The 12,134-nt window shown below is 43.6% G+C and overlaps 1 protein-coding gene across 9 annotated transcripts in view; it reads right to left on the bottom strand.

Annotated features, from left to right (window-relative positions):
• Positions 1–12,134, bottom strand: part of ZMYM2 (zinc finger MYM-type containing 2) — a 189,113-nt gene that overhangs the window by 59,207 nt on the left and 117,772 nt on the right. For all 9 annotated transcript variants that reach the window (XM_084649446.1, XM_084649445.1, XM_084649452.1 and 6 more), the window contains one exon: positions 11,051–11,201. In XM_084649446.1, the coding sequence (XP_084505572.1) occupies positions 11,051–11,201 (151 nt within the window). The remainder of the gene's footprint in view (positions 1–11,050; positions 11,202–12,134) is intronic.

Here is a 12,134-nt window from a genome sequence, read left to right as displayed (position 1 = left end):
CCCTCTCTAAGGATTCAGTTGTGTCTTGGGGTATGTCTATAATGCACATTAAGCCCGGGCTCTGACTCAGGTTTGAGCCCAAGCCCTGCTTCCATCCACATACAAATCAGTCTGACTCTGTTCCACAAGCACTCAAGACCTGGGTTGCAGGAACCTGTGAGAGGGGTGAGTCAGAGTCCATGTCCCACTAGGACTTGGGTCTAGGCCCTGTCGTTTTGCAACGTGGATGCAGTTCAAGCCGCGGACCCAAGTCAGAAGATCTAAGTAGTGCAGTATTAGCATGGCTGTGAACCTGGGTCCAGCAATTGTATACCTAGGTTTAAAAAGCAGTGTGAGCGCTCAAGTGTGGGCTTGGAAACACTGAGAACCACAAGCCCAGGTCCCACAGAACCACGTTTATAGTGCAGAGTAGACATACCCTCAATTGAACAGCAATAGCTGCGTCTAACTTCACCAAAGGTACATTGACCTTTTTATTCTTTAGGAGCAAACAGGACTTCTGAAGTGATCTGATCGTTCTACTTGGGTATTCACACTGTCTTTATAATATACATGTTGGATGCTGGGATACTGGGACATTATCCAGGTACAATCTGGACTACTGAACAGCTGTGTCCCTTCAATTCTCCAATCTGGGGAACCTTTTACATTGCTTCACTGTGAGAGCAACCACCCCTGGCCTGTTCACACACAGCCTCTAGCATGTAAATTACTCCCAACTACACTGCATGAGTGCTTAGCTAGCCACTCATGAATTACATTGCAGAGTGACAAGCAAATCCCCAGTCCCAGACTTGTCCCCAGAAATGTGTGTCTTGTACTGTCCAGTTCTTTCCTTCTGGACAATACAAGCTCATAGGAAGTCCATATCATTTTCCCAAACACTTCAATCCAAATACACTGGTTTAGACAAAACAAGTTTATTAACTACAGAAAGACAGATTTTAAATGATTACAAGTAATGAGGCATAAAAGGAGAACTGGTTACAAAGAAATAAAAGATAAAATACAAACTAATACCTACTTTAACAAGTTAAGTGAACAAAGCAAAAGGTTCGGTCTCTCTCACCACATGTTCTCTTGTAGTCTTACGGGCTGGATCTTTCATGAATTCCTCCCCAGTCCAATGATGCTTCCTTTGTCTTTCGAGTGTTGTAGGTGCCATGAGTAGAGATGAAAGGAGAGATAATTTGTAGCTTGTGGCGGGTCTGCCATGAGTAATCACAGTTCACTGACTTTTCTGGATGATGTTATGGCGAGTAGGAACGTAACTTTCAGTGAAAGATGGGACACAGAACATCAGGCTAAAGGTTTGAAGGGAGGTCTGGTGAGAGAGCAAAGAACAAAAATGAGGTCCCACTGGGATGAGAGTTTCACCAACAGTGGGAAGGATCGAAAAAGCCCCTTCGAAAATCTAGCTGTTGCAGGATGAGAAAATATAGCGTAGTTGTCAACAGGAGAATGAACTCTGACTGCTACCAAATGAACCCAGAGGGAACCTAAAGAAAGACCAAAAGTTTTAAAGATAAGTAGATATGCCAGAATATAAGGGGTCCCAGCAGATTCTGGAGATACCAGTTATCGGTGACCCCAACAGGAAAAACGTTTCCATTTATCTGAACATCTGCTGGTAGAATCTTTCCTACTTTGATTGAGAATAGACTGCACCACTCTGGAACATGAACACACTACAACCGATGCCCATCCAAGCACCAAGCCCTGAGTTGCAACAGTTCCAGGTTAGGGTGCCTGAAGATGTCTTTGTGTTATGTCAGAAGGTCCAGAAATGTACAGATTCTTATGGGCGGACAAGATGAGAGTTTCGGTATATCCGTGAACCAGAACTATTTTGGCAAGTTGGATGCAATAAGGAAGACTCAATCTCTGTCATGACAAATTTTCCATAGAATCTATGGTAGTAATGGGATTGGAGGTAACATCTGAGGTGATCCCTCTATGGTAGCAGAAGGGCAACTCCCTTTGAGCCCTTGCCTAGAGCAACTCTGGAGCAGTACAGAGAGAGCTTCCTAGTCATCTGAGAGGTGAAAAGTTCCCACAATGGCATTCCGCACTGGTGAAGACCTCATCAGGAACCGAATCATGAATCTCCCATTTCTGGTCCACAGAAAAATGGCAAATATGCTTCTGAAAGGATTATTTGATGGCTGGTGGACCAAAGATTAAATGACTCCACACAAGGAGGGAGGGGGATCTCGTTCCCCTCTGATTGTTTGTGTAGAAGACAGTTGTCACATTGTCCAACATTATTTGGATATGCTGGGATCAGATGAATGGGAAAGAAGGAATTGCAGGCCCAACACACAGCTCTCAGTTCTAGTAAATTGACATGCATCTTGGACTACCTAGGGGTATGATCATCTATATGAACTCCCCAACCTGAGAGGGAGGCATCAGTAACAATGGTTGTCTTCGGTGTCCATGTGAGGAAAGGGATCCCCGCTCAAACTTTCTTCGACTTTATCCACTGGACAAAAGCGTCTGGAACCTTAAACAGAGTGGTCATTTTGGCATTAACGTTGCCTCGCTATGGTGAGTACACAGACAGAAACCAGGTTTTCAGACAACAAAGATGAAGACTGAAAAATGGTTTCACATGTGTGCATGAGGCCACAAGGCCAAGGAGGGACAGGCATGTTCTGACTTATGTCCAGGGCCTGAAGGTGACCTGGTTTATGAGAGCACCCAGGGAATGGAATCTCTCGATAGAAAGGCTCTTGTTGCCATTTCTATGGATGTTTGCGGTGCTAGTAGGGGTCAACGTGGACTTCTCATAGCTGACACGAACTTCTAGAGAAGGACATAGGTGGAACAGGAATCAGGCTGACAACCAGACTTCCTCATATGATCTGCTCATTAGGAGCCAGTCATACAGGTATGGGAAGATGGTGAACTCATTCCTTCTCATCCAAGCTGCCACCACTGAAAAAAAATTTGTAAAGACTCTGCACGCTGTAGCTAATACAAATGGAAGAACCCAGAATTGGTAATGGTCTTGACCAAAGGGGAACACGAGGAACCTGAGGAACCTTCAGTGGGATGGGCAAATGTCTATGTGAAAGTATGCCAAGATAAGGCGGGTTTTATTGGACTAACTTCTACTGGTGAAAGAGAACAGCCTTCAAGCTGCACAAAGTATGCATCTTTCATGTCAAAAGCCACCAACCGTGTGCCCTCTTCCAGGCAGTGAATTATTGATGCCAATGTGATCATGCAGAATTTTAATTTTTGGATGTATATATTTAGTCAGTGTAGGCTTAAAATAGGCCTGCATCTCCTATTCTTTCCGAGAACTAAGAAGTATGGGGAGTAGAATCCTTCACCCTGATGTTGAGGTGGAACTTCTTCTTTCTCCACTGGGGAGCCATAGGAGTCCACTTCTTGAAAGAGAATTTCCTCATAAGACTGATTCCTGAAAAGGAACTAGGAAGGGGGTTTGTGGGTAGGAGTTGACAGAAACACAATCAGATAGCCACAATGAATCATTTCCAGTACTCATCTATTGGTTGCTAGGATCCTCCACGTGCAGGCAAATTTGGTAAGGCAGCATCAAAAAACTGAGAGGGGAGGATGATGTGGCATCAATAAAGAGACACGGTCTCAGCAGTCTCGTCAAAATAAATTCTTTGTTTGAGGGTTAGAATGAGGTGCGGCAGTGGATGTCACAGGACTTGTGTGTCTGGGCCTGTGCATGCTCTGTCACTTATGTGGTGATTCCTGAGGGCGCTGGTAGTAAAAAAATTGAAGGGGTTGTCTCACTCTGTATCCTTGCAATGCTGTCTCATAGAGGCAAGGGTATAAATGCCCAGAGAGTGAAAAGTTTTTTCTTGAGTCCTTGAGGGAGTGGAGAGGTTCATCCGTCTTCTCTTGGAACAAATTAACTGCATCTAAAGGCCGATCCTGAATGGTGCTCTGTACCTCCCCTGGGAAATCTGAGGATTGTAACCAGGAAGGTCATAGCCATCCCTCTGACCACAACTTCTGCAGCAGATACTGCAGCTTGGAGGGAAGTCTTGACCACCAAATTTGCCCTCATCAATTAAGGAGTGGAAGTGGGCTCTAACTTCCTAAAGCAGCTTGTCTTTAAAATCTAAAAACTTCACATAATTGTTAAAAATCATATTTAGCTAGATGAGCCTTGAAATTCAAAATCCTGAACTGGAGAGAGATGGAGAAAGAGATCTTTCTTCCCAGGAGATTCAGCCATTTGGCACCCTTTTTTGAGGGAACCATTTTTGGGCGTTGCAGCCTGGATCTCTCAGTGGCTGCTTGTACCACCAAGGAGTTAGACAGTGGGTACAAGAACAGAAACTCTCTCCCCTTGGATGGAACAAAATAGTGCTTCTCGGCCCTCTTTAGGGTGGGAGCACAAGAAGCAGGAGCGTGCCACATCATTTTTGCTGGATCCACGATGACCTCATTGATCAGGCGGGCACTCGACTGGGGCCTAAGTACTGTAAAATGCCTCACAATCTATTCTGGAGCTCCTGAACTTCAAGTTGTATCTGCAGCTTGGACACCACCCTGTGCAGGAGGAGTTCCTGATATTGCCTGAATTCATCAGCCAGAGACCATGAAGATGGGGTAACTGCCTCATCAGGGGAGGATGATGAAATTGCTCCCAGAACCACTAGGTCCGGATCACCTTTGTCCTCCGAATACTCCAACTGGACTGCTTAGGGTTGGCCAGTAGATTGTAATTAAAGTTCATGTACCAATCTGGGATGCCCCACTAGTACCAGTATGAGGGATTAAATGGCACAAGAAACAGGAGGACGAAACAGCAAGATTTTTTTGGTTTGGTTTAAAGATTTTAGATTAAACGGGTTCTACTACAAAATGAAATCTGAATCCTACTGTTTGCTCTACTTGGAGGAAGAGAATTCTAGGCAGGGTTTGCAAGATTAGGGTTAAATCTGATCACTGGATCAAAGGACCAATATGCCTCTAAATCCCAATGATCTAGTCTATGTCTCACAACCATATAGAAGCGCTGTAGCATGACTCCTGACAGACATTTAGTTTAGTAAAAAGAAAAGGAGTACTTGTGGCACCTTAGAGACTAACCAATTTATTTGAGCATAAGCTTTCGTGAGTTACAACTCACTTCATCGGATGCATACTGTGGAAAGTGTAGAAGATCTTTTTATATACACACAAAGCATAAAAAGATCTTCTACACTTTCCACAGTATGCATCCGATGAAGTGAGCTGTAGCTCACGAAAGCTTATGCTCAAATAAATTGGTTAGTCTCTAAGGTGCCACAAGTACTCCTTTTCTTTTTGCGAATACAGACTAACACAGCTGTTACTCTAAAACCTGTCATTTAGTTTATAGTGTTTATTTTGATACCCTATTGTTCCATAGGTGGTGTGACATCATTCCAAATGCAGAGCTGCCCTTGGCTATCCAATGGGTAATCTCATCAATTTTGGCATTCTGTGACTCCCTAGGTAGCAAAACTTCTTCATAGACTTGAGAGGAGCACTGCAGATTTTAATTGGGTAGACATGTCCATTCCCCAGCATAGGCTGGTGCTATACTTCAGTTTTCTTTAGGCTGATTGTGAAACTAAAATGATTGATTGCACAAGTGAAGTGATCAGTTATAAACTGAACATCCTCAAGCAAGCAACCAGTGGACAGATTCTGGGTCGCCTCCCCGGGGCAATGCCATCCACCACTGAATGATAATGAATACCTATCAAGACAGCAAACTATAGCTTGAAAGGGACTTTCATAATCTATTTATGTGTAAAAATGATTTCCTGGTGACTTCTTTTTTCTTTGCAGGGCTGTTGTAACCCAGGTTGGTCCCAGGAGATGAGAGAGATAAGGTAGGTGAGTAATACCTTTTACTGGATTAACTTCTGTTCATGGAAGAGGTACGAGCTTTCGAGCTTCATAGGGAAGAAAAGGAAGAACACTCTGAAGTTCAATGGCTTATACCTTCTGCCAATAGAAGTTGGTCCAGTCAAAGATATTACCTCACCTACGTTCTTTCAGAAGGCTGAACAACAGAGTGGATTGCTTCTTTTTGCTAACCAGAAGGATACACTATATTCTATATACATTTAAACAATTATGCATCTTAACTTACATTTATTCAGTTCTTAATTTTTATATATTTCTTATGTTAGATAATGGTGAATTATGCATTTAGCATTCACTAACTGATTATTAATTTTTTACTTATGATTTGTGTCAAGCTTTATTTGGACGGAAATTCAAATTCAACTAAAAATGCACAAAAACAGCATTTAAATTTTTTTAAATGATTATTAAATAAAACTACAATACCTTAAATGTGTGAGATACATAAGAAAAAAAAGTTTATCAAAACACGTTTTGCAAAACAGGCTGCACTGCGGGGACAGGACGACGGTGAAGAAATTTGGCAGCATGTGACCTCCAGAAGAAGAAAGGGGAGCGTCCATGTACCAGCAACGCAGATACGGGTAAGTAACCATTTTCATGTTCTCTCCACAGGTACCAATGCGAAGAGTGGACTAGATGATACATTGAGGGAAGGGAACAAAAGGAGACTCCGCCGATTGGAAGGCATGAGATGCACTGTCCTAGGGTTGGTGGTTCCATGACAACCGCTCCCAAGAGAACGAAGTGGGTGATGGTGGTCGGGGACTCTCTCCTCAGGGGGACTGGGTCACGTATCTGCCGCCCCGACCGGGAAAACCGAGAAGTCTGCTGCTTGCCAGGAGCAAGGATTCACGATGTGACGGAGAGACTGCCGAGACTCATCAAGCCCTCAGATCGCTACCCCTTCCTGCTTCTCCACGTGGGCACCAATGATACTGTCAAGAATGACCTTGAGCAGATCATTGCAGACTACGTGGCTCTGGGAAGAAGGATAAAGGAGTTTGACGTGCAAGTGGTGTTCTCGTCCATCCTCCCCGTGGAAGGAAAAGGCCTGGGATGAGACCGTTGAACCGTGGAAGTCAATGAATGGCTACTCAGGTTTGGGCTTTGATCATGGGATGGTGTTCCAAGAAGGAGGAGTGCTAGGCAGAGACAGGCTCCACCTAATGAAGAGAGGGAAGAGCATCTTCGCAAGCAGGCTGGCTAACCTAGTGAGGAGGGATTTAAACTTAAGTTCAACGGGGGAAGGAGACCAAAGCCCTGAGGTAAGTGGGGAAGTGGGATACTGGGAGGAAGCACGAGCAGGAGCATATGAGGGGGAGGGCGCCTGCCTTAAACTGAGAAAGAGGGACGATCAGCGAGTTATCTCAAGTGCCTATACACAAATGCAAGAAGCCTGGGAAACAAGCAGGGAGAACTGGAAGTCCTGGCACAGTCAAGGAATTATGACGTGACTGGAATAACAGAGACTTAGTGGGATAACTTACATGAATGGAGTACTATCGTGGATGGATATAAACTGTTCAGAAAGGACAGGCAGGGCAGAAAAGGTGGGGGAGTTGCATTGTATGTATGACTGCTCAGAGCTCAAGTATGAAACTGCAGAAAAACCTGAGAGTCTCTGGATTAAGTTTAGAAGTGTGAGCAACAAGGGTGATGTCGTGGTGGGAGTCTGCTATAGACCACCGGACCAGGGAGAGGAGGTGGACGAGGCTTTCTTCCGGCATCTCACGGAAGTTACTAGATCGCAGGCCCTGGTTCTCATGGGAGACTTCAATCACCGTGATATCTGCTGGGAGAGCAATACTGCGGTGCACAGACAATCCAGGAAGTTTTTGGAAAATGTAGGGGACAATTTCCTGGTGCAAGTGGTGGAGGAACCAACTAGGGGCAGAGCTCTTCTTGACCTGCTGCTCACAAACTGGGAAGAATTAGTAGGGGAAGCAAAAGTGGATGGGAACCTGGGAAGCAGTGACCATGAGATGGTCGAGTTCAGGATCTTGACACAGGGAAGAAAGGAGAGCAGCAGAATACGGACCCTGGACTTCAGAAAAGCAGACTCTGACTCCCTCAGGGAACTGATGGGCAGGATCCCCTGGGAGAATAACATGACAGGGAAAGGAGTCCAGGAGAGCTGGCTGTATTTTAAAAGAATCCTTATTGAGGTTACAGGGACAAACCATCCCGATGTGTAGAATCAACAGTAAATATGGCTGGCGACCAGCTTGACTGAACAGTGAAATCCTTGCTGATCTTAAACACAAAAAAGAAGTTTACAAGAAGTGGAAGATTGGACAAATGACCAGGGAAGAGTATAAAAATATTGCTCGGATACGCAGGAGTGAAATCAGGAAGGCCAAACCACAATTGGAGTTGCAGCTAGCAAGAGATGTTAAGAGTAACAAGAAGGGTTTCTTCAGGTATGTTGGCAACAAGAAGGAAGTCAAGGAAAGTGTGGGCCCCTTACTGAATGAGGGAGGCAACCTAGTGACAGAGGATGTGGAAAAAGCTAATGTACTCAATGCTTTTTTTGCCTCTGTGTTCACGAACAAGGTCAGCTCCCAGACTACTGCACTGAGCAGCACAGCATGGAGAGGAGGTGACCAGCCCTCTGTGGAGAAAGAAGTGGTTCGGGACTATTTAGAAAAGCTGGATGAGCACAAGTCCATGGGCCCGGATGCGTTGCATCCGAGAGTGCTAAAGGAGTTGGCGGATGTGATTGCAGAGCCATTGGTCATTATCTCTGAAAACTCATGGCAATCGGGGGAAGTCCCGGACGACTGGAAAAAGGCTAATGTAGTGCCCATCTTTAAAAAATGGAAGGAGGAGGATCCTGGGAACTATGGGCCAGTCAGCCTCACCTCAGTCCCTGGAAAAATCATGGAGCAGGTCCTCAAGGAATCAATTCTGAAGCACTTATGGGAGAGGAAAGTGATGAGGAACAGTCAGCATGGATTCACCAAGGGCAAGTCATGCCTGACTAACCTAATTGCATTCTATGACGAGATAACTGGCTCTGTGGATGAGAGGAAAGCAGTGGACGTGTTGTTCCTTGACTTTAGCAAAACTTTTGATACGGTCTCCCACAGTATTCTTGCCAGCAAGTTAAAGAAGTATGAGCTGGATGAATGGACTAGAAGGTGGATAGAAAATTGGCTAGATCGTCGGGCTCAATGGGTAGTGATCAATGGCTCCATGTCTAGTTAGCAACCAGTATCAAGTGGAGTGCCCCAAGGGTCAGTCCTCGGGCCGGTTTTGTTCAATATCTTCATAAATGATCTGTAGGATAGTGTGGATTGCACCCTCAGCAAGTTTGCAGATGACACTAAACTGGGAGGAGAGGAAGATACGTTGGAGGGTAGGGATAGGATACAGAAGGACCTAGACAAATTAGAGGATTGGGCCAAAAGAAATCTGATGAGGTTCAACAAGGACAAGTGCAGAGTCCTGCACTTAGGACGGAAGAATCCCATGCACCGCTACAGACTAGGGACCAAATGGCTAGGCAGCAGTTCTGCAGAAAAGGAACTAGGGGTTACAGTGGACAAGAAGCTAGATATCAGTCAACAGTGTGCCCTTGTTGCCAAGAAAGCCAATGGCATTTTGGGATGTATAAGTACGGGCATTGCCAGCAGATCGAGGGACGAGATCATTCTCCTCTATTCGACATTGGTGAGGCCTCATCTGGAGTACTGTGTCCAGTTTTGGGCCCCACACTACAAGAAGGATGTGGAAAATCTGGAAAGCATCTAGCAGAGGGCAACAAAAATGATTAGGGCCTTGGAACACATGAGTTATGAGGAGAGGCTGAGCGAACTGGGATTGTTTAGTCTGCAGAAGAGAAGAATGAGGGGGGATTTGATAGCTACTTTCAACTACCTGAAAGGGGGTTCCAAAGAGGATGGATCTAGACTGTTCTCAGTGGTAGCTGATGACAGAACAAGGAGCAATGGTTTCAAGTTGCAGTGGGGGAGGTTTAGGTTGGATATTAGGAAAAACTTTTTCACTAGGAGGGTAGTGAAACACTGGAATGCGTTACCTAGGGAGGTGGTAGAATCTCCTTCCTTAGAAGTTTTTAAGGTCAGGCTTCACAAAGCCCTGGCTGGGATGATTTAGTTGGGGATTGGTCCTGCTTTGAGCAGGGGGTTGGACTAGATGATCTCCTGAGGTCCCTTCCAACCCTGATATTCTATGATTCTAAACCAAATGACTTATTAAATAAAGAAAGTATTCTCTATAGTTAGCAAACTGAACTGACTGTTTCTGGCCACCATGTCCATCAAGATTTTATAACGAGTAGATCTCATCCTCTCACAGCTATATTTTTTTCATAGACTGGAAGATGAAAACAAGATTTCCTGCTTTTTCAACACCCAATTGGTTTCTCAACTATGAATAAATGAGTCATCAAATTGAATTAGTTGAATAAACTGAAAGGAAGAAAATAGTCTTTGCATCTGCAAAAGAGAACACTGCTGTCAAAAGCAAGTTCAGCACTTCAACAAATTCTGGTTCCAGATGCATAGCCAGCGACTTCCATCAGTTCAGTGGTTTCACTTTCTTTAAAATTTAACAGCAAACATCTATTGCTTATATTTTTTTTGTACTTAATTAACACAATGTTAATGGATCACAATAATTTTAGGCCTGACATGGATTGTCAATTTCACATTTTGTTTTAAATAAATTTATTTTTTGAAAATAAACTTGTATTTAATTTAAATAAAAAAGACCGATTTATTTATTTTTAAATCATCAAATTTTATCCACCCTGCTAAACAGAAAGTTGGTTCAGCCCCTGTGTATGAGTGTAGGCACAGCCACCCAGGTCTCAAAAAGCAACCTTTCTTGATGGAGAAGGGTGCAGAGCACTGAAGGGCTTTTAGAAAAAGTGTCTTGGCCCAGTTTTCTTCAACCTGAAATGAGTATTGCAGAAACTCAACAGAATGGAATGCATGGGAGTGTCTGAGGGCTTCAAGAGACCCACTCACCAGGAGGGGGGGACGACACCCTGTTCCAGCTCAAATACTACTGAATAAGTTAGTATTTTATACATATTTTAATGTGAAAACTATCATCATAAAGCAAAGGTAAACAGACTACAGTAAAAATACAATAAATGAGATCAATACCATAAAAAAGAAAAAAAACATACCTTCACTACAGAATGGTCTTTTGATACCAGAGAAATTCACCATTTCGTGCAGAGTTTTCTCCTCTTGGCAGTATTCACAGTATGTAACTATGCAGTGCAGTTTCTTATAATCATCAGAACAAGTTCTGCTGCAGAACTGGAATACTTTGTTCTAAACACAAAATAAAGTACAAAAAAGTATTAAGATTGGTATAGATCAACTTTTAAACAAGAATCTGCTTTTAATACACAAATGCTTAAAAAATATGGCATGAGCAAAGGTGCAAGTATATACAAGGTAGTGTGACCTCTACCACTAAAGATAACAGCTTTTGATTAAACTGACACTCAATGCTACAGAAGTTATTTGTCATTAAGTATTTCACATGGAGAAAGTGACAACTGAGAAAGAATACACATTGGTGGATCTTAAAAAACAGTGCATTTCCTTTTGCTATTTTCCTCTTTTTCAATTTACAGACAAATTTCAAGATAGTCTAAGATCAGCTATAATCTCTAAAGCAGAGTAGTTGAATAGGAGATGAAGAGAACTGTGACCTACCTGTACTATAATTATTGTTCTTTGAGATGTGGATACAGACGTGAGGTCCACTCATATGTCTGCAGCCAGTGTGCCGAAGCAATTTGCTTAGAAGTACCCATCGGGGCCACACACATGCCCTCTGTCCCCCTCATAACCCACCCAAGGCTATTTAAGGTTGGCACCACTCTGACCCCACTCAGTTCCTTTGCACTGGAATCCAAGACTGGAGACTTCAGTATAGAGAGGACAATGGGTGGATCATGGAATACACGTCTGCACCCATATCTTAAAGAACAACAGTTACAGAACAGGTAGATAACCACTTTTTCTTTGAGTGGCTGCAGACATGTATTCCATCAAGATGATTCACAAGCAGTAATGGAAGGAGATGGAGCTCGGAATCTTCTTAATAGCAACTACAGAACTGCCCTTCCAAAGTTTGCATCTGATCAAGATTCAGTTTTAACAGTGTAGTCTTTGGTAAAAAGATGTATGGAAGACAAGCTAGCACCCCAACAAATATCCAATATGAAGTTACTGTAACTGGAGGTCTTCAAGATG

The sequence above is a fragment of the Lepidochelys olivacea genome, assembly GCF_965140295.1.
Source record: "Lepidochelys olivacea isolate rLepOli2 genome assembly, chromosome: 1".
Classification (NCBI taxonomy): domain Eukaryota; kingdom Metazoa; phylum Chordata; order Testudines; family Cheloniidae; genus Lepidochelys; species Lepidochelys olivacea.
Note: the sequence above shows the minus strand (reverse complement) of the source record. Positions and strands in the feature narration are given on the sequence as shown.